A 27,651-nucleotide genomic window follows, 5' to 3' on the forward strand; every position below is an offset into this window, starting at 1 on the left:
TAAGACCCCCCTGTTGGTGCCTAAACCTAAGACTCCCCTGTTGGTGCCTAAACCTAAGACCCCCCTGGTGGTGCCTAAACCTAAGACCCCCCTGTTGGTGCCTAAACCTAAGACCCCCCTGGTGGTGCCTAAACCTAAGACCCCCCTGGTGGTGCCTAAACCTAAGACCCCCTATGGATAATAATGTTTTACAAACATTAATAAATAAAAAATGTAAATAAAAAATGTAAATAATTTTTTTGGGTGGATAATAATGTTTTAGAAATGTTTTAGAAATAGTGATTTAGTATCTTTATAAACGATATTCGTCACGGGCTCATTTTGTAAAGTTAAATCATCACAATCACTGTTATAAAACCTTAAAAATCTCCGGGCGCCGTTTGTAAAACGTTAATAATCTCCGGCGCCTTTTTTTCCCTGTTCGGCGCCCATTAAACGATATTTATAATGGGAGTGAATGGGGCGCCCTTTTTGTCCACTTGTCTCATGCGCCCAAATCTCCTGCTTCCAGATATCCCCCTAAAATAGCTAAAACTAAAAACAAACTAAAAAAATACTTTCAAAAATATTCAGCTTTGATATTAATGAGTTTTTTGGGTTCATTGAGAACATGGTTGTTGTTCAATAATAAAATTATTCCTCAAAAATACAACTTGCCTAATAATTCTGCACTCCCTGTATATCTTTTTTTCCCCCTGTTTTTTGCCCTCTAAACTTAGTGGAATCTTATAGTCCAGAGGTGCCTTGTAGTCTGTAAAATGCGTTTGACTCCAAACTTTATTCCCATTCTTTACATTGATATATTTCTTATCTTCAAATGTTAATATGAAGGAAAATGAACCAGGATACAAAATACCAGTGTGGTTTGAATTATAAAACAAAATATTTTTCCTATGAAATCTTAATGGTATGCGTGACTAGGGTTGTGCTGGGGGAAGGGCATGGCTTAAGTGTCCCTCTTATCTCAAAAATGCGTGAGGCTTGATGATACGGAAGGGAATGGATATGACAGAAGTTACTACACTTGTAAAATATTTAAAGTTTATTAGAAACAGCACTGTCATTTACATTACAAATGTCATGTACAAAATCAAATCACAATATACAATATGCTAACAATACTCTTTTGTCATGAAACAGAACATGCAGTGAGTTAACAAATAGCTCTGGAGCTTCCATCATTTTGGCATTCCCAGGTAAGAGGAAGGCCTGCATTGAGGGAGAGTGAGATCATCAATAATACACAGACTATGCATGCAGAGGGAGGAGCCACAGGCTCAGATATTGCCCAACTATAGGAAGAGTAATGCACGGCGGCTCGATGCCGGCACGTCCCCGCTCGTCCGCGCAGATCGATTCCCCCGCAGGCACTTCCTTATTTGCGCTTAGTTTCTTCCATTGTCTGCCAGCGGGGATCGAGCGCGGTATTGGTCCGGCGCGGTGATCGGACACATCGGATATTATCAATCGAGCCATCAGCGGCTCGATTGATAATATAAAACGAGCCGTGTATGCCCAGCATTAGCCTAATGCTGGGAATACACCATGCAATTTCCTGTTAGATTTACCTGCCAGATAGATAAAGTTCAACATGTTGGAAATGTATCTATCTTACCAACTATCTGCTGAGCAATTAGGCATTGTTCTACTCAGCAGGAGATAAACAGAAGACAATGCACCAGAGATAATGACCATTCTCTACAGAAAATAATCTACTTATGCATTCTAATGCTGGGCATACACGGTAGGATACTTCCTTATCAATCGAGCCACTGATGGGCGATTGATAATTTCCGACAGGTCCGATGACCCGCCGGTCGATTCCCCTCTTGATCCCCGCGGGCGGACAGCGGACAATAGTGGATAAGGAGTGCCCACGGGGACGAGCGGGAATCAATCCGGCCGCCCGCGGGGACGCGGTGGAAGTCGATCCGGCGACTAATCGAGCCGCTGGGTCAACTCGTGTATGCCCAGCATAACAGAAAAATCTAACAGAAGAATCTAATAGAAAATTGTATGGTGTATTCCCAGCATAAGCCAACGTTCACACTGCAGAGTTGTGTTGCGTTCCCAGGAAAACAGGGTCGCAATGCAGTAGAGGGGACAGTCACATTGCAAGTAATGCCTGAGTTGCGACACATACAACAATGCTTGGAGAACAGAAAGTATGCTTCAGTCTGCACCGGTTTACGTGTGTGTTATGCGGTAACACACAGCATGCATTGCGTTATTGCCAACCGATCAGTCGCACTGCACTGCTGACAAGCCAATGTGAACAGCGGCATTACAATGTAATTGGATTTCTAACGCAATGTGATTATAGTGTAAATCTAATTAATCAAATTAATGGTGTATAATCAGATTTTTGGTGGTTTTAGTAACTTAAATATAATTTTCACCAGTACCAGATCCATCTGTTTCAGTTGTGGAAACTTCTGTAGTCGGTGTTGAGGTATCACATGCACAACACAAAAACTGGACCTCATAATCCAAACAAAGCCCATTCGGCTGGTTCTCATTAAAGCAGACTAGACCATGGGATGTGCTACATTCTTGTATATAATCCAAGTCTTCCAGTTTCATATAAGGGAACCTTCCTAGTCTACAACTGATTTCCTGAGGAACATCACAAACAGAGAAGCCCATCTTCCTGATTGCAGTAATGTTCTCAAAATCTCCATCACTAATGTCTTCAGAAGGGTGGTAGACATTGAACCACTGAGTCCAGGAACAGAGGGGATTTTCACATTGGGGCACTGGTTTCTCTGTGAAAGACAAAAACACTTGCTGAGTTTGTGATTTAGCACTAGAGATGATCAGTGAGATGCAAATATTTCAGGTCGGCAGCCTAAGTCAATCGCTCTATGCAGAATCGCCATATGTATGGCTACCTTAAATCTGACACTCCGATCCCCATCGGCCCCAGGCACCATGCAGCGCCTCCTAATATGAATATTATGTAGGCGCATTTGGGCTGCCTGTGCCACTGATTAAATGAGAATGGGGATTTTTCTTTAGTTTTATTCAGCTTATTCTGTGTTTATATGGTTGTAATAATAACACCAATATTAGTATAGAACTTTTCTCTTGTCAGACTCAAAGGCAGCCACTAGAGCACACTCAGTAGACAGTAGCAGTGTAGGGGAGTCTTGCCCTAGAACTCCTTGCTAAATAGGCACTAACTTACTACATAGGACGAGCCGAGATTTGAACCCAGGTGGCCTGTGTCAGAAACAAAGCCATTAGTGTAATGGTTATCCCTGGTTATACTACACTTGAACTGAGAGGCATATAGTGGCTGCCATATTTAACCATTTCAGCCCACGGGGATTTTTCACCTATTCATTCGCTAATAACTTTATCACTACTTATCACAATTTATTGATCTATATCTTGTTTTTTCCGCCACTAATTAGGCTTTCTTTGGGTGGAACATTTTGCTAAGAATAATTTTTCTATAAATGCATTTTAACAGGAATATTAAGAAAAAAAATGGAAAAAATTCCTTATTTCTCAGTTTTCGGCCATTATAGCTTTAAAGTAATACATGCTACCATGATTAAAACATATGTATTTTATTTGCCCGTTTGTCTCGGTTATTTAAATTTTGTCCCTATCACAATGTATGGCGCCAATATTTTATTTGGAAATAAAGGTGCATTTTTTCAGTTTTGCGTCCATCACTATTTACAAGCTTATAATTTAAAAAATGTTTGTAGTATACCCCCTTCACATGCATATTTAAAAAGTTCAGACCCTTAGGTAACTATTTATGTTTTGGGTTTTTTTGTTAATTGTAATTTTTTTTTTCCATTAAAAATTTTATTTGGGTAATTTTTTAGTGTTGGGAAATAAACAGTTAATTTTTAATGTTATGTGTGTAAATTGCCGTCAAAAATGTATGGAGATGTAGTTTTACTCTTTGGCCACAAGATGGCCACATTGAGGTTTTTTTTTTTCCCTTTGTGCTTCTCACTTCCCGGAAGAACAAGGAGGAAGGGAACTTTTTTTTTTTTTCCAGAAAAACTGTGGCCTCTGATAAGAGACCATCGTTTTTTCTGCTGGGGACTTAGATCGGTGAATGGGAACCATGTTCCCGTTCACTGATCTCAGGGCTACTGGGGAACGGCACGGGGGCGCGCCCACGATCGAGCGCGGCACTGCAGCAGAGCAGCCACCTGGACGTGATGATCACGTCCGAGCGGCTGACATGGTTAAACAATACCAGTTTCCTGGCAGTCCTGCTGATCTCTTTGGCGGCAGTGATATCTGAATCACACAAGCATGTGGTTAATTTAGTCATAAACACAGTCAGAAACACCTGATCTGCATGCTTGTTCAGGGTCTGTGGGTTAGAGACACAGGCTCAGCAGGAGAGCCAGGCAATCTGTATTGTTTAAAAGGAAATAAATATGTCAGCCTCCATCCATATCCCTCTCACTTAAAGAGGTTCTGTGGAGTCCTCCAATAAACAGACACTTACCTGGGGCTTCTATCAGTCCCCTGTAGCTGTTATGTCCCATGCCTTCCTCCTCCGATCACCCGTTTACCGCCGCTAGCACTGGCCAATTATTCGTCTAACAAGACAAATAATGCATGCTCCCGCTCGCGTCTCCAAGGGGGCTTACTGCGCAGGAGCAGTACAAGGTTTCTTGTACTGCGCAGTAAGCTCCCGGAGACGCAAGCAGGAGTGCGCATGTGCAGACGTGGATACGCGTCATTAGACCGGGAGCAGCGCGTGGGGAATGCCGAGTGATCGGAGGAGGACGGCGCGGGACATTACAGCTACAGGGGGCTGATAGAAGCCCCAGGTAAGTGTCTGTTCTTTGTTTATTGGAGGACTCCACAGAACCCCTTTAAGTTGTGCTTCAAGTCCCGCCTATTTGATGTTTCTCTGTCTATTGTTTAGGGATGTTGTAGACCGTTACCTATAAACCAGAACTAGGTAAATAGACATTCTACTGAAAAACCCATTTCTTTTCTTTCACCCCATATACATGTTTATTTCATCCTTCTAGACATCATATCTGGTACTATTTAAAATTCAAATATGCCATCAATTCCATATAGATCGGGTACTTTCTTGGAGAAAGTGGAGGACATTGAACATTTTTAGAATAATAATTACCTGTGGTCACAGCAGGAAGCAGTGTGGTACTGAGTGGAGATGAACGCGTCTCTTCCTCACAATCGCAGCAAAGCAGCTGCACCTCGAAGTCTATGCACGTCTCTGAATTATCCTTGTTACAACAGGTGAGTCCTATGCTTGGGTCACACTTGGTTGTGTAGTCAAGTTCCTTGTAAGGGATGTATGGGAAACGGACAGAGCGGCAGGTGATGTTTTTAGGGGAGACACATATTTTATATCCTTGAGCCCTGATATTACTCAGTGTCTCAAAGTCCCCATCGTCTGGTTGATTGGAGGGATGGTAGACGTTAAACCACTGCGTCCACTGACAGGAAGGGGTGCAGGGACTGGGTGTTGAAACTGTAAGGTAAAGAAAAAAATGAGAATAGCATTAGTACCCCTGAACTGAGAGGATTATGGTGGCTGCCATATTTATTTCCTTTCAAAGCAGACCTGAACTCAGAACTTCCTCTCTGCTCTAAAAGATACGCAAAAGCACAATAACCTTTAACTACTAGACGACTGCTCCACGCCCATGGGCGTGGTCGTGGCGTCAGCCCCAGGACCGCCTATAGCCAATTGGCTTCAAGTCCTGGGGCTGCAGTTTGCAGGAAATCATACGCAGGCTGCGCGCGCATCTCCTGCTTAGGGGGCGGAACTCCACCCCGCCTTCAGTCTCCGAGTGGCGATCTGCTCAGGAGACAGACGGCATAAACGCCGTCTATTTACATGAACAGCACTGCGATCTGCAGCACTGTACATGTAACCTGTACTGGGGGGCAGCTACCTATCTGTACTGGGGACAGCCGTGTGACACGGCTGTCCCCCTGGGGCACTTGAGAGCGATCGGCTCTCATAGGCAGAAGCCTATGACAGCCGATCGCCAGGATTGACCGGCTGGGGGGAGGGAGGGGTTTGGAAAAATAATAAAGAAATAATTGGTAAAAAATAATAAAATAAATAAATATGTATTAAAAAATATAAAAACATGGGGGGGGGGGCCTGGGGGGGATCAGACCCCACCAACAGAGAGCTCTGTTGGTGGGGAGAAAGGGGGGGGGGAATCACTAGTGTGCTGTGTGGCCCTGCAGCTTGGCCTTAAAGCTGCAGTGGCCATTTTACTAAAAAGGCCAGGTCTTTAGGGGGTTTAGCACTGTAGTCCTCAAGTGGTTAAAGAGGAACTCCAGTGAACATTTTACTGTTGGCATGTGATGTAGCTGCTGCATGGTTTTTGGCAGTTGGAAACAGCTGTAAACAGCTATTTTCCACAATGCAACAAGGTTCACAGACAGGAAACTGCCAAAAGTTCGAACTTTTCTTGTGGGAGGGGTTTCTTGTGGGAGGGGTTTCACCACAATATCAGTCATACAGCGCCCCCTGATGGTCTGTTTGTGAAAAGGAATAGATATATCATGTATAGGGGGTCTCAGCTACTGATTAAGATTAAGTTCAATTTTTGGTCGGAGTTTCTCTTTAAATGAAACATCCAAGCTTGCAAAATAAACAAAATCCTGCGCAAAATCATGCGCAGTACAATGCTGATGACGTCGGCCGGACCACGTGACCCGCGCCGTGGAGCGCAGATAAAGCCGACCAGGAAGCCGACCTTGCCAGGTCAGCTTTTGCAGCGCAGGACAATGGGAGGGACCGTAGCATTGCATTAGCAAGAGCTTTTAAATCACAAGAACTCACAAAAGGCTTAGAAAAGCGCTGCTAGTTGGTTCCAGACCTTAGGCCAGAAACCCACTAGGAGCAATTTCTAAGCACCAGTGATTTGAAAAAGCTCTTAATAATGAAATGCTATGGGGGATTTTTATAAAATCAAATCCCTCAAGTGGGATCACACCGATAGAATTACATTATCAAGAGTTTTCAAATCGCAAAATGCTCAGAAAATCGCTCCTAGTGGGTTTCTGGCCTCCGGCTGAGTACAAACTTGAGCGTGCATCACTCTGCATACAATACTGCCGGCCAGGCCTGTTTCTAGGGCCGTGCTCATGCTAAATAGGAAGCTGCATGTGTATAAGCGTCTATGCCGAGGAGGAGACCGGCGGCGATTGGAGCCTGGGAGGTGAGTTACTATTTACAGTGCTTCCCTGCGCTAACTCTGCAGTCGGAGGGGGGAGCACGGAGGGCGGCCCGGAGAGAGGAAGGGAGGGAGAGGTCCGGCTGCCCTCCGCGCGGCTGACTCACCCCTCCATTATGGGGAGGGGCACCTACCTACCTACCTACCTACACAGGGCCGGTTTAAGCAACAATGGGGCCCCAGGGAAAAATAAACCTGGGGGGCCCCCCCAACAGATACCCAGTCACAAAAATCGGCATTAAAGGGGACCTTAACTGAAAGGGGTGTAAAGAGTTTCACTTACCTGGGGCTATTACCAGCCCCCTGCAGCAGTCCTGTGCCCTCGGAGCCGCTCTGGAATCCTCCAGTCCCCCGCTGTCACTTAGTTTCGTTTTTGACGACTCACTAGTCGGCCAGCCGCCATGCGTATTATTGGACGCATTCCCTACTGCAATTAGCGCTGTTGCGGACCGCAACGCGTACACAGATACGCGTTGCCACATATCTACACATGCGGAATGTGGCAACGCGTATTTTTGTATGCGTTGCGGTCCACAACAGCGCTAATTGCAGTAAGGAATGCGTCCAATAATACGCATGGCGGCTGGCCGACTAGTGAGTCGTCAAAAACGAAACTAAGTGACAGCGGGGGACTGGAGGATTCCAGAGCGGCTCCGAGGGCACAGGACTGCTGCAGGGGGCTGGTAATAGCCCCAGGTAATTGAAACTCTTTACTCCCCGTTCAGTTAAGGTTCCCTTTACGGGACCTTTTTTGCAGCTGGTATAGAAAGGGTGTGAAGCCCCAATCGGTCGGAGCTCCACATTCTGGCTATCCCAGCCTTCATAGGAGACAAGGGGTTAAAAATGTTCAGGAGGGGGGGCCTCACATAATTAAAAAAAAAAAAAATTCCCACACTCTAAACATAACATTTTTGGGGGGAAAATAGGAAAAAATGCCAGGGATCTTCATACAGCCATATTGCGGCTGTATAGCGATCCCTGGCCAAAGCGCTGCAGCTGCGAATGGACCCCCTGGAAACCCTGTCAGGAAATGTATTGCTCTTTCTTTTGATACATGTAAAATTACACTACCGTTAGGTTTGCTACTAAAAGTGACATTTACCACATTTAAAAGTATAGTTTTTTCCTTTGAAACTTTAAAATCGATTTTCTCAAAAACTAAAAAGTCTTTTTAAAAAAATCCTCTTATTCCCAATGATCTCCTTAACATATCCTGCAAATTTAGGGTTTCTAGCATTTAAGGTGGATTTGCTATTAACCGTTAAGCTCAGTGTGTTTTTAAATGTGTATTTTTTTTCCTTTGAAACTTTCAAATCGATTTTCTCAAAAATGATAAGGTCGTTTTAAAATTTTTTTTTTCCTGTTGTAGCCTCTGGGGGCCCTTACAAGCTATGGGGCCCTGGGGCAATTGCCTCCTTTGCCTCTATGGTAGCGCCGGCCCTGTACCTACACTGGGGGGGAGCTACCTATCTAACCTATACTGGGGGGCACCTACCTAATCTAACCTATACTGGGGGGCACCTACCTAATCTAACCTATACTGGGGGGCATCTACCTAATCTAACCTATACTGGGGGGCACCTATCTAATCTAACCTATACTGGGGGCACCTAGCTAATCTAACCTATACTGGGGGGCAGCTACCAATCTAACCTATACTGGGGGGCATCTACCTAATCTAACCTATACTGGGGGGCAGCTACCAATCTAACCTATACTGGTGGGCAGCAACCTATCTGACCTATACAGGGGGGGCGCTACCTATTTAATCTATAGTGGGGGCACCTACCTATCTAACCTATACTGGGGGCACCTACTTATCTAACCTGTATTGGGGGCACCTACCTACCTAGCTAGCCTATACTGGTGGCAACTATAGTGGCTACCTATAATGGAGGCACCTACCTAATTAACCTATACTGGGGGCACCTACCTATCTAACCTATGCTGGGGGCAACTATTCTGGCTACCTATTTCAGGGGCACCCACCTAGCTAACCTGTACTGGGGGCACCTACCTATCTAACCTATACCGGGGGCATCTGCCTATCTAACCTATACTGAGGGCAACTATACTGGCTACCTATACTGGAGGCACCTACCTGGCTAACCTATACTGGGGGCAAATATACTGGGGCACCTATGCCTGGCTACCTATACTGGGGGGACCTATGCCTGGCTACCTATACTGGGGGGACCTATAGCTGGATACCTATACTGAGTGCAACTAGACCTGGCTAACCGGTACCTGGCTCCGTGGGGGGTGGGGGGGTGCAATTTTTACACCCTCGCCCTGGGTGTAAAATTTTAGCCTAGAAACTGACCTGCTGCTGGCAACACTTCTGCAACTAACCCTAGGTGCGTAGACACATCCAACTTTGTGCCTGATTGTCGTTTGGATCGGTTATTTGAACGACTTGTCAGGCAAACAACATGTCATTTAAATGTCACGTACACACGTCAAATAAAGCTGCCGACGAACTAATTTACATGTCGTCTGACAGACTGGAACTTTCAGTCATAAAAGACGTGCCTCATCACGTTCATAGAAATCCTGGTATTTTGCACCACTACACGCATGCGCCGACTGATTAGTTGGTCAAACAACCGCTGGCCATTTGTATACACATACGGACCTGACAGTTATTTGAGCAACAGTTGGTCCAACTGATCCTACTGCAGGTAAACTTGATAGCATTTCATCCTAAAGGCATGCACCAGGGCAACAGTATCCCTCCTCCAATGTGAAAGGACTCACCAGATTGTGCGGCTAAACCGGGCCCGTAATCGCATCAGGCGCATGGGCCACCCCTCGGCCTCACTGGCACCTCGGCTGCTGGGCAACCTCCTCTACTGGGCTCCTTTTTCCAAAGCCTGTTTATATCACCCGCTGTCTGGCTGTCCTCTCCTCCTCGTGAGAAGAGGACAGAGGACAGGACAGCCAGACACCAGGTGATATCAACAGGCCTTGGAAAAAGGAGCCCAGCAGAGGAGGTTACCCAGCAGCGGAGGTGTCAGTGAGGCCGAGGGGTGGCCCATATCCCTGATGCGATATCGGACCTGGTTTGGCCGCACAATCTGGTGAGTCCTTTCACATTGGAGGAGGGATACTGTCGCCCTGGTGCATGCCTTTAGGATGAATTGCAGAGCTATCAAGTTTACCTGCAGTAGAGACTGAACTTGAGCGCTTACTCATTACAGTACATCTATCTTTGAAGCTATTCACAATTAGTGAGCACTCAATCGTACTGGGACTGGTGTTTTTTGGTCTCTATTATTGTATAGGAATGATTGTACTTTTATTGGTCTGTGAGCGCTTATGTACATTCTTTATTCTATGGTCCAACTGATCCGCCAAGTGGATTGGGCAAAACCGCTTTTAACAGTCACTTGACTAGGCATACACACATCCAACTTGTTGTTCAGACGACAAGTTGGTCGGAAAAGTTGGAGGTGTGTACGTGCGTTTAGTGTGTTAAAGTTTGCTGGTGGGATACTGACAGCACAAGATCTGATGAACTGAAAATGCAACTTTAGGGTGTGCGTACACCTGAGATAATTGCTGGTGGATTACTGGTAGAGTTGAACGCAGAGCAACACACTTGCAATACAATTTCTTGCTGCTGTTAATACGAAAAACACGTTTCCAAAATGAAAAGTCGCAGGTGGAAACCGCGAACGAACATGCAATCACAGTGTGACGCAAAAAAAGAAAAATGACTGTGACTTTGCACACTCTAGTGTGCTCCCAGTCTAAAGTTTGTTTCCGAATATCACTAAATCCACTATACTGCGGGTTTACACTACAGTATCCTGGATGGGAAGAAGCTGTTTCTGTGACCTGATTATGAAATGATGGACAATGGGTAACCTATCAGTATAGCTGGCAATACTGTACAAGTGATATGGGATGAAATATTCTCATCTCATCTGTGAGATTCAAGCTTGCTATTAAAGATATTAAAAGCATATTGACTTACCCGGTAGAGGGAGGATATTGCTGAAAAAACACAAGGAGCAAAAGAGGAGTATGAGCTTGAGTTGCATGGTGATGCTTCTGTTTCTCCAGGTTACACTGAAAGATGCTGAGGGCTGCTGGCTACTTATAAGCAGGCAACCTCCACTGATACCACAGCAACAACAATACCAAATCCCTTATAAACACAGTCATCAGTTTACAATGCAAATCTCTTCATTGTTGTTGAATGGACTCAAAAAATGTCAGTTCCACATAATGCTTATAGACACATCAACAGCTAAATTGAAAAGTACAGTGTTAAGATAGCCATATACTTATACCTGGTACACACCATGCAATTTCCCATCAGATAGACGGGTAGAGTCGATTATTTCCAACAGGGCTGATCTGATTTCTGATCGATTTTCCTATCACTTCTAAAATTAGAAAATCGAAAATCAGATCAGACCTGACAGAAATAATCTATTTAACCGTCAATCTGATGGGAAATTGCATGGTGTGTACCAGGTGTAAGGGCCCGTTTCCACTATATACAGATTATGTGAGTTTATGGGAAAACGCCGCCTGTCTGTACCATGGCTTGCTGCCCAGATCGCACTTCGGTGCAATTTTGGATGGCATGCGGCTTCGCAGTAAAATGGGAGCCATGACTGAATTGAAAACTGCCGCGGCTCCCAGGGGAAATCAGCCCTTATCGATTTTTCTATGTGATTGACAACGCAATTTAAATATTGAATCAAAGGAAAAACAATTTATACATTGACTGAGAGATTGATCAATTGGCCGTGTCCTGAAATTTTAGTTGAACAATAATTAGTTAAGCGCTCCCACAGTTGTTACACAATCCTAGATTCTGTGCTTTAAATACAATATTCCAGAGTAAGCTTTGCACGGAGCGCTTCCCCGCTAGTCGTGTCACTAGATACGCAAAAAGTAAAACAGTATAGGGATCTCCAAAGTGCTACATGGATTCAGGCCCCGTTCACATTACAAACGCGGACATCCGTGCGTTCGGAATGCAACGCGTACAAATGCACGCCATCCGCATTTGTATGCGTTGTGTGGCTGATACCATTCACTGAAAGTGAATGGGACAGCCGCGCGTTTTTGGAAAAAATGTGTGCAGCATGCGTTCCCGGACCGCACAGGTCCGGAACGCATGCAGTGTGAACATCAGACAGTACAGTCTAAGCACTGTCTGATGTCATGCGTGTCGGCGTCCTGCATGCGTTCCCGAAATGCGGCTGGAAACGCGTGCAGTGTGAACGAGGCCTTAATATAAACAGTCTTTCAACATGAGCAAGTCCAGGTTATGTTATGCCGAATGTTAGCTTCAGGTAGACAACGCTCGCGTCACTTGCATTTATCCCAGCAGGCACCCCCGTTGTAGGTAGACTCACCGGATCCGACGGCCTAGAGTGGGCCCGTAATCGCCTCTGGGGTATTGGCCACTCCGCAGCCTCCCTGGCAGGTCCGGTTAGTTGGTGCTTGTCCTCAAGAGGGTAGGCACCGCTACGGAGCGAAGTACTAGGTGTATGATGTCACCTGACGTGGTTAACGATCATACGCGTGGACTCTGCTTATTATTTGGTTGCCGGCTTTTTAGACCGCTTTACCCGCTATTTTACTATTTTTTACATGCGCTGTCACATGCTGTTATTGGAGGAAGCGAGCGGTTGTTTTTATATATAGTGGGCTGCCAAACATTAGCCTCTGGCTCCACTAGCATGATATGTATTTATGGCATAACACACTAAGGCTGCTTACACACTAAGACGTTACAGGCGCACGTTAGTGCAGCCTGTAACGCTCCCCAACGCACAGCAATGTAACACAAATGGGCTGTTCACACAGCCCACGTTGCGTTACATGTAATGCTGCACGTTCTTAAGAAAGTGCAGCATGCTACGGCGTTAGAGCGGCTTAAGCCGCGTTAGACTGTCTGCACATGCGCAGTCATGTTGGGGAGGAGCGGAGAGCGGCCAGGCACATGGCTAGTTAATATTTACTGCACGTTGTGACGTGCAGTGTTTACTTCCTGGAGCGGCCGCTCTGTGCGGTGATTGGCCGGCAGGACCACGTGATGCCGCATGCGCACAAGAGTACGCATCTCGGCATCACGGACGCCAGAGTGAGCTGAACAACGCGGCTCACTCTGACGTCCACAACGAAGAGCACCAGGCGTCGCATTAGGTGCACGTTATGCGACCTTAACGTGGCACCTAACGCAACGTCTTAGTGTGCAAGTAGCCTAAGTGTAAGCACACAATATTGGCCTTTATTTGTATGAACTCTGCTGGTTTTTTATTGCTTTTTTTTTTTTTTATTAAAGTATACTTTTAGGCTATGATGGTGATTCGGTCTATTATGTTTTAAAGCTTGATGTGCTCTACCCTCTTGAGGACAAGCACCAAGTAACCAGACCTGCCAGGGAGACTGTGGGGTGGCCAATACCCCAGAGGCGATTACAGGCCCACTGTAGGCCATCGGACCTGATGAGTCTACCCACAACAGGGGTGGGGGGTGGGACTGCTGGGCTAAATGCAAGTGAAGCAAGCATGGTCTACCTGAAGCTAACATTCGGGATAACGAAACATGGACTTTACTTGCTCATATTGAAAAACTGTTTATGTTAAATGCATGTAGCACTTTGGAGATCCCTATACTGTTTTACGTCCTGAAATTTCAGTTGATTGTTCAAAACAGAAGTTCAGTCAATTTCTGTGCATTCAGATTATGTCATGCTTCCTGTACAGCTGATTGACAGCACAAGCCAGCTAAGTCCATATCCGTTTAGGACAGAGTAGGATTAGCCATACTATGTCATGGAAAAAAAACACATATATAAGTAGATAAATACTTGATCTACTTACATAACACATGTATTATACTGTCCACATTTTGAGTTCAGTGAATTTTATATAGTAAATGAAGAGAATTCTGTTCCTGGTGGGGGCCATGTCTTTTGCCCACAGTTTAGGCTAAATCCTGATGTCATTTCTGCCCTTTACTTTTTTCTTTTCTCCTCCAATCACTGAGTCACCTCTGGCTTGCTTGTAAACACAAGTGAGCAGGGGATTGTGTTTCAGATAAGCAGCTGGCAGAGAAATACATGGAAGAGGAGGAATATATTATAGATAAAAAGAACCCCCAGCATGCAACTATTTGGCACTGACTACTAAAGGACCAGTGCTTCTTAAGTATGTGATAACTCCAAATCATAACAGCAGGAAAAGTTTTGAAAGTTTTGAATGCAGGATTAGCATCTTTATCACTTAATACACTCAGATCAGTTGCTGTTGAAATTTGATTTTTATGGTGACACTCCCGCTTTAACACATTATTTTTGTCTGGGCTTGCCATGTACCCCCATTAACAGGAAATATTCTCTAAACAACCCTTTTACACATTTACACATTTATATCCTCTATTGTGAGCTCACAAGGGGAGGGCTGCCCCCTAGTGTTTATTTTTTGTTGCATTTTAGGGGCTTTTTTAGGCATAGGCATTATCGGCCACTGCCTGAAGTGCCATTGATCCTGGGGGGCGCCATGCCCCTGGTTAAGCCCCACTCCTGAACTAAGACCCACCTCCCAAATGAAGCCACGCCCCCACATGTGTTTGTGCCACCTTTAGTCTCCCTGTTCCACCTGCACCACCCTGTGTATCCCTCTGTATCTCCTTGTGTCACCTTCAGTCCCCCTGTACCACCTCTGCCCCATGTGCGTGCAGAGATGGATTAAAGTGAAATGGTGCCCTAGGCAAGCAACGACTTTGGGCCCACACTTCATGACCACCTAGCTTTTTTGACAAGATTTGTTGGGGTTAGCATAAACCAGGCCCCTAGACCACTCCAGGCCCTAGACACCTGTCTAAGTTGCCTTGCGGATGATCTGGCTCTGTGTCCCTCACTCTGTCCCACTATTCCTCCTATTTTCCCCCTTTGTGTCTCCCTTTTTCCCCTTGTCCCACTATTTGTTCCCGTCCTCCTCCTGCGCTCCCCCAGTCCAGTGTGTAAAGGCAGAGTATTGCGCAGCAAAAGCGGTGAGAAAAGAGAGTGAGAGCACAGCTTCTGCTGCACTATACTCTGCCTTTACACAATAAGCTGGGGTAGTGCAGGAAGAGGGTGTGGAACAAAATGTGACAGTATTGTCGTGTTGTGTTGTATCTCAGTGACTTCCTGTATTATGCTATAGTGGATGATTGGTGTCAGGACACCTTCTGGGGAAAAGGCACAGGGAACAAAAAACACGGGAGCCCAATAGTGTAATATGTTTAGTCAAAATTGTCAATATAGAAGATAAGAATCTACTCACAAGAGTGGGTTGCAGAGGGGCAACCGACCACAGGAAGCAGGTGGAGACAATTAACCCGACTCCACTCGGGGAGGTCACTAAGGACCTGGATGCAGTCGCTCTCCTTAGAAAAAAGAAGGGAGGCAGATGTCCACCGTGGTGTAAACCACATATGTTCTGCCTCCACCCCTCACACGGGTATCGTATGGGGGTTAGGGATGCACTCAATGGTTTAAAGAGGCGCCCTGGTGGTATATAAAAGCGTTTAAAAGCAGTTAAAAACCGAGAAAAGGTTTGAGGTTGCTTACCTCAAGGACGACAAATCTTTGTAGGGACAAAAGATTTTATTGGTAGCACAGGCAACGCGTTTCACGGGTCTGAGCCCGCTTCCTCAGGCCAATAGCAGTGCCTTTATTAGTAAACATGAGACTCCTAAGCATACTAGTATTAAAGATATACATACATTTCCAGCATCAGATTGTAATCAGCGATAGCATTGAATCCAGTGTTTCATTTCATATATATTATTACAGATTATATATTATAAATAAATAATGTACATATTATATTAGGAGTATTTACCCTTGTCTTACGGAGCTGCTGGCATTTATCAGCCAGAGGTATATAGATAATCAAAACATGTTTTTTCAAACATATGGAAAATTATGAAACATTGTTTAAAATAGGTGGGGGGGAGGGGGGTTGGGAGGGGAAAAAAAAAAAAAACTTTAGTTTTCCACCTTAATGAAGGGTAAATACTCCTAATATAATATGTACATTATTTATTTATAATATATAATCTGTAATAATATATATGAAATGAAACACTGGATTCAATGCTATCGCTGATTACAATCTGATGCTGGAAATGTATGTATATCTTTAATACTAGTATGCTTAGGAGTCTCATGTTTACTAATATAGGCACTGCTATTGGCCTGAGGAAGCGGGCTCAGACCCGTAAAACGCGTTTCCTGTGCTACCAATAAAATCTTTTGTCCCTACAAAGATTTGTCGTCCTTGAGGTAAACAACCTCAAACCTTTTCTCGGTTTTAAACTGCTTTTAAACGCTTTTATATACCACCAGGGCGCCTCTTTAAACCATTTAGTGCATCCTGTATTATGCATCCACCCTACACAGCACATGGTTTATATTCTCTAGTGTGTGGTATTTTTTTTCCTGGGGGTGGGGGGGGGGGGGGGGGTTGTCTGACACAGGACTTCTTGTCTGGAGTGACAAAAAGGCTAGAAACGCCCCAGCACACAATGCACTTTTCGTTCAGATTAATGGTCAAATGTATTCTTTCCAGCAGGTCTGATCTGATTACCGATTGGTAAATGTTTTTTCTGATTGATTTTCTCATCACTTCTTTGAAAAATTGATCAGAAAAAAGTACTGGAAATCAGATTGGACCTGTCAGAAATCATTGATTCGACTGTCAATCTGATGGAAAATTGCATTGTGTGTACTAGGCATCACTGGTGCTTATATAAATAAATGCAGTACATAAGAGGTACAATAAGAAATGTAAACCCCCCCTTATCTTGCGCTGGAAATTAAGTACATTCTGTCTTGAGTCTGCATGGAACACATGTGAGGCATGCCAAATTCACAGTGACTACAGGCCCATACACACGTCGGATTTTAGCGAACGACCCGTCGTTTGAACGTTCCGTCGTTCGGACGTTTTCGCGTCAAATCCAACGTGTGTACAGACTATCGTTCGGGTGATAAGACTGGTTACCAGCGATCCGCCCGGCGGATCGTTGGTAACCAGTCTTATCACCCGAACGATAGTCTGTACACACGTCGGATTTGACGCGAAAACGTCCGAACGACGGAACGTTCAAACGACGGGTCGTTCGCTAAAATCCGACGTGTGTATGGGCCTTACCACTCCAAAATAGAAAGATCTGAACTTTGTTGTTTATGTTACGTATTTAAAGTAGACATTACTTGTGTTCCATCATGTATACTCTAGACTAGACAGAATGTAATCAGTGATTCCTTTTCATGTATTGTTCTGTGTTCATTGCCAGTGGCCAATTAACAGGCTGGGTAGTTTGTTTTCTTTCTACTATTTATCAGGAGACAAACATTTGAAAGACAATAGTGAAAAAATGTGAACAACAGACCTTAAATGAACCCAAAATTAGCCATGGCAAATGTACATATCAAATACTGTCATTTACTGAGATACTTTTAAAGTACAGCTTGGACACAATAAAGGTCCATACACACGCCGGACTGGAGGCAACGACGGGTCCGTCGTCACCTCCCGCTGGGTGGGCGTTCCAGCGACAGTCCGGCGTGTGTACAGTCTGTCCGCAGACTGATACGGCTGTTTCTGAACGATCCGCCCGGCGGATCGCTCAGAAACAGTCGTATTAGGGTCCTTTTACACTTAATCAGTTGCTCTCAGTTAAAACGGAAAGAAAACTGATTTTCAAAGTAAGTCCCATGTTTTCCTATGGCACCTTTCACGCGTTTTAACTGAAATCTTCATCCCAATGCACTGCTATGGAAAAACTTATACCAACGCGCACTAACGCATACTGACGCGTACTAACGCACACTAACTGATTACGTGTAAACGGGGCCTAAGTCCGCTGACAGACTGTACACACGCCGGACTGTCGCTGGAACGCCCACCCAGCGGGAGGTGACGACGGACCCGTCGTTACCTCCAGTCCGGCGTGTGTACGGACCTTAATGTTTGTGTGTGACAAACAGGTTTGATAGGCCTTATCAGTATTCTTACCAATAGGGGTCCACACTCCACAGACTGGCTTAAGGCTCATACACATACACATACCAACTAAATAACTAACTCACCTAACCAATTCGGGACCAGCACCCTCTGCCCCCTTAAGGACCAGAGGGTGCTGGTCAAGTAAACCGCCGCTTCCCGACGAATCGCTGCTAAAATCCGCCGCTCCCGATGGTCACGCTGCTCTGTCCCCGCCGCAGGCTGCTCTTTCTGCCGTCGGTATGACGGCAGATCGCTGTGCGCCGGTCAGGAGCCGCTTTCATTGGCTCCTGACCCTGTCACTCCATGTAAGCCAATGGGAACGGCTTACATGAATGACAGGGCCAGGAGCCAATGAAAACGGCTCCTGCCCGGCTCACAGTGCTCTGCTGTAATAGAGGCGGCAGGGCAGCATATTGCGGCGGAGATCGAGCGGCGACAGCGGCGGAGACAGGCGGGGGCGCGCGGTCAATGGGACGTAGAGTTTACGTCAGGTCAGAACTGCAGCGCCCCCCGCCCGCCGTAGATTTATACCGCGGCGGTCCGCAGGTAGTTAAATACTATGCGTGCAAGCTAAACAACTAACTGCACAACCCGTCTGCATTCAAAAACAACAACGTTATTCAAAAGACTTGTAAACATGTGGCCAATCTGCAAGATAGTTGGGCAGGTTGATCCACTGGTTGGATCTAGCAAACATCAGATGGCCGTCTTGTTCTTTGCCAGAGCAAGTTTAGAAGATATTTAGGCAGATTATTTGGATGTGTGTATGAGCCTCTTGCACACTACATGCGATTCCGATTAGCGATTTTGATGCGATTTTATATGCAATTCCGATTTGTGATTTCTAATCGGTACTGCATTCTTGTGTTGATAGCATCCAGTGAAAATCGGAATTGCAAATCGGAATCGCATGTAGTGTGCAAGAGGCCTCAAGTAGCTTTATATTGTGTCAAGGCATTTGCATTGTGTCAAGGCATTTTTTCGTTGTGTGAGGATAGCATCCAGTGAAAATCGGAATCCCAAATCGGAAGCGGACATTGGATTTGCGATTCACAGTGTGCAAGAGGCCTAAAGTGAATGTTAAGGTAAAAAAAACAAACAAACCATATACTCACCTTTGGAGAGGGAAGTACAGAACAAAAGCGCTGCACCTATCTGCACAACCTCGAAGTTGCTCCTACTCTTGTATTTGCCTGAGGAAGCGGGCTTGGGACCCGCGAAACGCGTTGCATAATTTTTATGTGGAGTACTGATTAAATATATATTTTTCTGGATACCATACATGGTGGTTGTGTCGTATATATTGGGGAGACGGATCCACCCCGGTCCCCCGATTTTTTTATTTGGTTTTAATAGACTACTAATTTTTATTCTGCTGGCGCCTCTGTAACTACTACAAATATCATTATCCACCTGGTGGATGGGTGTGTACACCCTTATTTTTCTTCTACGAAGAGCGACTTCTTAGCCTGAGTGGGTGACTGGCTTAATATCCCCTTATGCGATTGGAGTGGTTGCCTGAGGTCGGCAACCCCAGACTTGTGAGTATATCCATATCTGCTGTACAAATTGAAAATTACCTTATATCAACAATAAAACACTATTGGGGGCTCTCGGTTGTTCTTTCTTTTTGTCTTTGGAAAGGGAAGGCTCTGGGTCCTATAGTTCCTTGGCGCTCCTCTCTTGGTCCAGTGCTGTCATACCCGTTAGCAGTATTTGACCAAAAATGTACGCATGCGCAGTACAGAGCTACCTGTCTTTGAAAGCACTCAGGCTCCTTTAGACTTCCGAAGCTTTCCGCGGTAGGGTATTCAAACCATGGTGAGATTGCTGGGACAGTGAGAGGAGCTGGAAGGTTCTATAGGACCCAGAGCCTTCCCTCTCCATAGGCGAGTATCTGTGTTTTGTTTTGTTTTTCAGCTTAACATTAGCTTTAAAGGGAACCTAAAACGAGAGGAATATAGAGGCTTCTGTATTTATTTCATTTTAAACAATATATAATGCCAGCCTGGCTGTCCTGCTGATCCTCTGCCTTCAAAGGGAACCTGAGCAGAGCGTGTGGGTATGCATTTAAAGGAGATATCAGACAATCAGGAAAATAAGTGCTACTTACCCGGGGCTTCCTCCAGCCCTAAGCTCCCAGCATGTCCCTCGCCGCAGCTCTCCCTTCAGCCGTTCGCTGCAGCTCGCTCCCGGTCCCCGGCGATGAGGTCAGGCCGACATCTAGGTCGGCCTGTACTGCGCCTGCGCAGTCCGCTCCGGCCCACGTGGCGGTGATTGACTGCACCGCTCGCGCAGGCGCAGAACAGGCCGACCTGGAGGTCAGCCTGACATCATCGCCGGGGACCGGGAGCGAGCTGCAGCGAACAGCTGAAGGGAGAGCTGCGTCGAGAGACATGCTGGGAGCTTGGGGCTGGAGGAAGCCCCGGGTTAGTGGCACTTATTTTCTTTTGATTGCCTGATAACTCTTTTAAGCATACCCACGAATACTTGGTAATAATCTGTCACCAGCCCGTTTTCTAAATCTTTCTCCCCCTGGTTCGGACAGTGTAAATTGCATTGGGCCGGTGACTCTCAGCAAAGTCGCGCTGTGATCCCGGAAGCGGAAGTCTGATGTTCTCGTGCACCGGGCACAATGACATGCTCGCTCATCAAGACGTGTGGCTGAGAGAAGGATGACGGGAGAAGAGGAGGAAGCCAGAGCATGCACAGACCACATGATCCGGCTTCCGCTTCTGGGGTCACAGCACAACTTTGCTGAGAGTCACCAGACCAATGCTATTTACACTGGCCGGACCGGGAGGGAGAAAGATTTAGAAAATGGGCCAGTAAGTGACAGATTATTACCAAGTATTTGTGGGTATGCTTAAATACATACCAACACAATCTGCTCAGGGTCCCTTTAATACCTTTAGCTATAGCCACTGAACAAGCATACAGATCAGCTCTGACTGAAGTCTGCCTGGATTAGCTGCATTCTTGTTTCAGGTGTGTAATTCCAACACTATTGCAGCCAAAAAGATCAGCAGGATAGCCAGGCAACTTGTATTGCTTAAAATAAGTCTCGCTTTAGGTTCCCTTTAATACATCTATTGTTTACAATGAGCACACAGGATAAAGTGACGAGTCAAGAAAAGCTCTGGCAATATCAGTTTGGACAATAATCTTAGTATTCTCTCCTTGACTTAAAACTTAAACTCACACTCGCATTCGCTCCTAAACACTAACCACTATCTACATGCCTAAAGCTTTGTACACATGCCTGACTTAAAGGATACCACAACTGAAAAAATGAAAGGTGCGGTGGCTAGGGAGGGAAGATTAGATACTTACCACCTCTCTTGTTCCCCACCGTCAGCCACCTGTCTTCTCCAATAGATGCCGGTGTCCGGGCGACTCTCCTGACCCCTAACCCGGACATACTGCGCCGCGCATGCGTTCTTCACTGCTTCTGCCGGTTCATAATTTCGGCAGAAGCAAGTTCACTCCCCTGGGTCCTCCTTCATAGCGTCTTGCGCTCCACGGAAGGAAAAGCCAGGGGAATGAACTTGCTTCTGCCGAAATTATGCTCCGGCAGAAGCGGTGAAGTACGGACACTGCACATGCGCGATGCAGGATGTCCAGGTTAGGGGTCAGGAGAGTCGCCCGGACACCGGCATCTATTGGAGATGACCGGCGGCTGACGGCGGGGAACAAGAGAGGCGGTAAGTATCTAATTTTCCCTCCCTAGCCACCGCACCTTTAATTTTTTCAGTTGTGGTATCCTTTAATCACTTGCTGACCGCGCACTCATAACGTGCGTCGGCAAAGTGGCAGCTGCAGGACCAGCGACGCACATCTGCGTCGCCGGCTGCAGGCTAATTAATCAGGAAACAGCCCCTCGAGCGAGCGGCTGCTTCCTGTCAATTCACGGCGGGGGGCTCCGTGAATAGCCTGCGGGCTGCCGATCGCAGCTCGCATGCTAAATGTAAACACAAGCGGAAATAATCCGCTTTGTTTACATTTTTACAACGCTGCTAACAGTAGCAGCGTTGTACTAGATCAGCGATCCTCGGCCAATCAGCGGCCGGGGATCGCTGTCACATGACAGGCAGGAGCCTGTTAGAGGCTGCACAGGACAGATCCATTCCTGTGCAGCCTCCGATCTCCGGGACAGGGAGGGAGAAGAGGGAGAGGGGGAATCCTGCGGTGGAGGGGGCTTTGAGGTGCCCCCCTCCCGCCACCCACACGCATACAGGAGCGATCAGACCCCCCCAGCACATCATCCCCCTAGTGGGGAAAAAAGGAGGGCGATCTGGTCGCTCTGCCTGGTATTTGATCTGTGCTGGGGGCTGTAGAGCCCACCCAGCACAGATCTTAGTAATCAGCGCTGGTCCTTAAGGGGGGGTAAAGGCTGAGTCCTGAAGTGGTTAAACAGAACCTGAGACAGTGAGGGAGAGCAAAAGTATACATACCTGGGGCTTCCTCCAGCCCCCTCAAGGCCGATCGCTCCCTCGCTGTCCTACTCCGCCTCCTGGATCTTCTGCAATATGCCCCAGAAAGTCCTCCGGTTCAGTGCATACTGCGCATGTCGCGCTCCAGTCGCCAGGAGCATTCTGCACCTTCGAAGTATTACTGCAGGTGCAGAGTGACAGGGGAGCGTGCACAGCCAGACTGCACCTGCGCTGACTGGCCTGGGCCCCAACTGTATGACTTTTCGGGGGCCAGTTACAGCAGATCCAGGCTGAGCAGGGAAAAGGTTCTCCACCACCTAAGGCTAAGACACTAAAGTGCGCCCCTCCATCTGTCCCACCCCGCCTTCATACACTGATTGCTATTAGACTAAGAGGTGCCCCAGGGAGTACATTTGAAATCGGCGCCGATAGACTTGGGCGCAGGATACAGAGGTATATGGCTGATCCTGCTTCTGCACAAGTCCGGGCCGTTTTAATTACTATTCCCCCTCCAGGCCGCCATGGATAGTGGGGTAATGAAATAATTTGGCTTCCAGCGATTGCTGGAGGCCGAATTATTGTGTTTTTAAAGCAACATCATTTTTTTTTTACAGTGGCACCCAGCCTCACCACCCACAGGCACCCTCACCCTCCTCACCACCCACGGGCATCCTCACCCTTCTCCCCACCCACGGCCATCCTCACCCTCCTCACCACCCACGGGCACCCTTATCCTCCTCCCCACCCACGGCCATCCTCACCCTCCTCACCACCCACGGGCACCCTTACCCTCCTCCCCACCCACGGCCATCCTCACCCTCCTCACCACCCACGGGCACCCTTACCCTCCTCCCCACCCACGGCCATCCTCACCCTCCTCACCACCCACAGGCACCCTTACCCTCCTCCCCACCCACGGCCATCCTCACCACCCACAGGCACACTTACCCTCCTCCCCACCCACGGCCATCCTCATCCTCCTCCCCACCCACGGTCATTCATCCTCACCCTCCTCCCCACTTACGGTCATTCATCCTCACCCTCCTCCCCACCCACGGGCACCCTTACCCTCCCCCCTAGGCTAGCCATGGGCACCCTCATCCTCCTCCCCAGCCACGGGCACCCTCATCCTCCTCTCCAGCCACGGCCATCCTCATCCTCCTCCCCACCCACGGCCATCCTCACCCTCCTCCCCACCCACAGGCACCCTTACCCTCCTCCCCACCCACGGGCACCCTCCCCACCCACGGGCACCCTTACCCTCCTGAACCAGGATAGAAAGGACCAGTGTGGTTTGAATTATAAAACAACATATGTTTCTTATAAAATCTTTATGGTATGCGTGACTAGAGACGTGGTGAGGGTGTGGCCAGGCGTGTGGCAGGGGCGTGGCTTAAGTGTCCCTTTTTCTCATCTCAAAAAGTTGGGAGGTATGCACATAATCCTGTAAACTTCAGCTGCAATCAATCCTGCCCTATAATGAAAAAGGCCTATGCAAATAGTAGTAACATGCCACTATACATATGCGTGTATAACACTTTAATACATCTATATATAGGCCAAATATAAATATGAATACAAATCAATCACCTTGGTGGGCATCAGAAAGAGCCCATCAATGGTTGAACACGGGTTCAGTAAAGTGCAATAGTGTATATTTCATAGAAAAATAAATATAAAAATAAACGAAACTGTATATCTCACAATAAAGCAATTCATGAACAAGTAAATGATGCAAATCAAAATAGGAGACTGCTAAACAAATAGCACATAGGAGCAGCCTATATCTAAAGTGCATAAGAGGATGAGAGTGTGCAAAGGAAGATACTTAGCCCAGAAAGCACCGAGGAGAGACCGGGCAGCGCAGCTGAAGACAGGAGAAGGGTCCTCTCAAAACGTTCCTATAGTCATCCACCACCTCCCAAGCAGGAAAAATCTGGACTCTTATGGCCCATACTCACGGGCAACTTTTTGGGCCTGTCGCCAGCACACGTGAGCGTGTGGGCGACAGGCCGGCGACAGCTCCTCGCCAGGTTCCTCCGCGTACACACGCGGAAGAGGGACCAGCGGCGCGAAGGAAGCTGTCGCCGACGTTCCTCCTCACCCCGCCGGAAGCTCCGTATTCCTCAATGGAGGTTGCTGTCGCTAGTCCGCGTACTCACGCGGACTAGCGACAGTTGCGACGGAGTTGCGGCAGCAACTGTCGCCAGGCGATTGAGCAGTTCAATCGCCTGGCGACATCAGCGACGAGCGACAGTTAAGGGCACGCCCGTGCAACGGCGCATACTCACGGGCGACAATTGTAGCCCGTGAGTATGGGCCATTAGGCCCCTGGGATATACTCTTTCCTCTTTATATTGTTTAAGACTATGTACATTTGCATAGGCCTTTTTCATTATAGGGCAGGATTGATTGCAGCTGAAGTTTACAGGATTATGTGGTCTGTTTTAAGTGATTTTAAATTAGTTGAATATTCATTGAATGTCATATATGTATAATCTGAAATCATGTATTAATAAATATTGTTATACTTTTGAGTGGTGCAGTCTATATGGGCCTTCTTTCTTCCTAATTGCATGTTTCATTGTTTGGGCCCTTGCACGCTCGACTAATTATATTGCCAAGTGCTGCGGACATTATCTAACCCTCAGAGCTTGGCTATATTATAGCTGAACCCTTTACCAGATGCGTATTTAGAGGGGTACAGGCATGGCTAGTGCCATGGGCACCATGCCTGCCCTCACATCACTGCTCCCAGTGCCACCCCAGCAGCCACTGCCTGAGCCCTCATTTCCGTCCCCCACAACAGCCTGCCTGGCACAGCTGAACCACCATGACCCAAGAAACAATCTGGGATGCACCATACCCATTTTATGCAGTAATACACATTCACCAATAATATAAGGTCTATCTCAAGCTTGGTTGAGTCCCAGACTGCTTCTGGCAAGTAAATCACAGCCCATCTGGGATCTTGGATTTGAACTGGTTGACTCCCTGTGATTACATGTGTTAAGGTGGCCATATGTCTAGCGATTTGGCGGCATAATTGACCAACCTGTTTGATAATTTTATTGAATTGAGAGAGAATTGAATGTGTTCCAGTGAGCACGATCAACAATAATTGACTGAGATCTGGGTGAATTGTGTTGGTTGAGCAGGATGGAAGACATTGGCTGATCGTAAAGCAATCGGCTACTGTTGACATGATTTCGATTGACAAAGAATAGATTTTCGGATTCAGAGCATGGAGGCACATTGTTCAGACCGACTAGTAAAGGTGAAAGACATAAGATATCGCTACTTGATTAACTTTAGATCAACCACACTGTAGTTGATCGCTGAATAAAGACGTTCACTTAATCACTTGATGCAAAATCACTAGCTCTATGGCTACCGTATGGACTTGCACACAATGGATCATGGGGCATTGTAAAGATAACCTTGAGATTGTGCTTTTTACAGACTGGTTATGCTAATGTCTGTGTCCAGATTGAGAAAGGCACCTTTGTATGACTAGAATTCCCTTGACCTCAGCCAGTGAATGACATCAATACAAATGTATACAAAGACAGACAATGGCCAGATGTCAGCAGATTTTTTTTCTGCAGCTCAGTACACAAGCTGACCCTTGATTAACTTGGCCAGGGCAGCCGATAAAGACCACCTCAGATGATAATCTAGCATGTATATGGGAACCCCCACCACCTCACCTAAAGATCCAGTATTTTGAACATTTATCAATGTCTGATGCCCGAGTGCATTGTTCTCCTACTCACCCTGCCAATGGGAAGCAACTCTGTCGTGCGCCTCACATCATCCTCCTCCCCGCTCCACGCGAGGGATCGAGCCATGATTCCAGCAGGTGACAGTCCTCATATGTGCATACAAGGCACGGAACTGAGCACCAGTAGAGATGGCCCGAACCCCCGATTTTCGGTTCGCGAACCAGGTTCAGGAACTTCCGCAAAAAGTTTGGTACGCGCAAACTTCTGCGAACTGCAGTAGACTTCAATGGGGAGGCGAACTTTAAAAACTAGAAACATTTATGCTGGCCAGAAAAATGATGGAAAAGATGTTTCAAGGGGTCTAACACCTGAAGGGGGGCATGGATGAGTGGGATAGACGCCAAAAGTTCCGGGGTAAATCTGGATTTGACGCAAAGCAGCGTTTTAAGGGCAGAAATAACATTGCATGCTAAATTGCAGGCCTAAAGTGCTTTAAAACATCTTGCATGTGTATACATCAATCAGGGAGTGCAATTGGAGTACTGCTTCACACTGACACATCAAACACACTGTGTAACGCACCGCAAACAGCTGTTTGTGTAGTGACGGCCGTGCTGGACTGGTGCGCACCATGGCCAGAGTGTAGGCCGTGGTGGTTTTCAAGCCCAGTGCTTTAAAACATCTTGCATGTGTATACATCAATCAGGGAGTGTAATTAGAGTACTGCTTCACACTGACACACCAAACTCACTGTGTAACGCACCACAAACAGCTGTTTGTGTAGTGACGGCCTTGCTGGACTGGTGCACACCATGGCCAGAGTGCAGGCCATGGCAGTTTTGAAGCCCCATATGGTCGCCGGGCTGTGGTAGCTCAATGATAGAACAACAGTGACTGTCAGGTAGGTATATGCAGTGATGGGTATTACAGTGTGCACCTGTCCAGAGCAGGGACAAGGTCCTCCAGCACCCAAGGCTGAGACACCAAAGTGCGCCCCTCCATCCCTCCCACCCCAGCTGTCACACACTGATTGCTATTAGACTAAAAGGGCCACAGGGCCCACAACCTCCCCAACACCATAATATCTAGTTATCTGGCTTGCAGTCACTGCTATGTATCCCCTTTTGTTATTTCTTTCTGCTTCATACACAATTAGGAATGACAGCTGAATGAATTGTGCGCCCCCTCCTACACTGCGCCCTGAGGCTGGAGCCTCTCCAGCCTATGCCTCGGCCCGGCCCTGCACCTGTCA

General features: G+C 46.8%; 1 protein-coding gene across 1 annotated transcript; it reads right to left on the bottom strand.

The window, feature by feature from the left end:
• Window positions 1–1,151: 1,151 nt before the first annotated feature.
• On the bottom strand, window positions 1,152–26,525 carry LOC137537844 (mucin-5AC-like). Its single transcript, XM_068259796.1, has 5 exons — window positions 26,451–26,525; window positions 11,194–11,213; window positions 9,538–9,629; window positions 5,129–5,488; window positions 1,152–2,765 (listed from the first exon to the last, which is right to left on the bottom strand). Exons 1-5 carry the CDS (start codon window positions 26,523–26,525, stop codon window positions 2,383–2,385), a joined length of 930 nt encoding a protein of 309 aa, XP_068115897.1. The 3' UTR covers window positions 1,152–2,382.
• Between the last annotated feature and the right edge of the window lie 1,126 nt (window positions 26,526–27,651).

The sequence above is a fragment of the Hyperolius riggenbachi genome, chromosome 11, assembly GCF_040937935.1.
Source record: "Hyperolius riggenbachi isolate aHypRig1 chromosome 11, aHypRig1.pri, whole genome shotgun sequence".
Taxonomy (NCBI): domain Eukaryota; kingdom Metazoa; phylum Chordata; class Amphibia; order Anura; family Hyperoliidae; genus Hyperolius; species Hyperolius riggenbachi.

Bases quoted from the DNA above. Each gene is read 5' to 3' on its own strand.
- LOC137537844 (XM_068259796.1), bottom strand. From the start codon at position 26,525: ATGGCTCGATCCCTCGCGTGGAGCGGGGAGGAGGATGATGTGAGGCGC. The intron at 11,214-26,450 runs GTGAGTAGGAGA...GTGTTTTTTCAG, and splicing joins AGTTGCTTCCCATTGGCAGG to CAATATCCTCCCTCTACCGG. The intron at 9,630-11,193 runs GTAAGTCAATAT...TTGCCTGACAAG, and splicing joins CAATATCCTCCCTCTACCGG to TCGTTCAAATAACCGATCCA.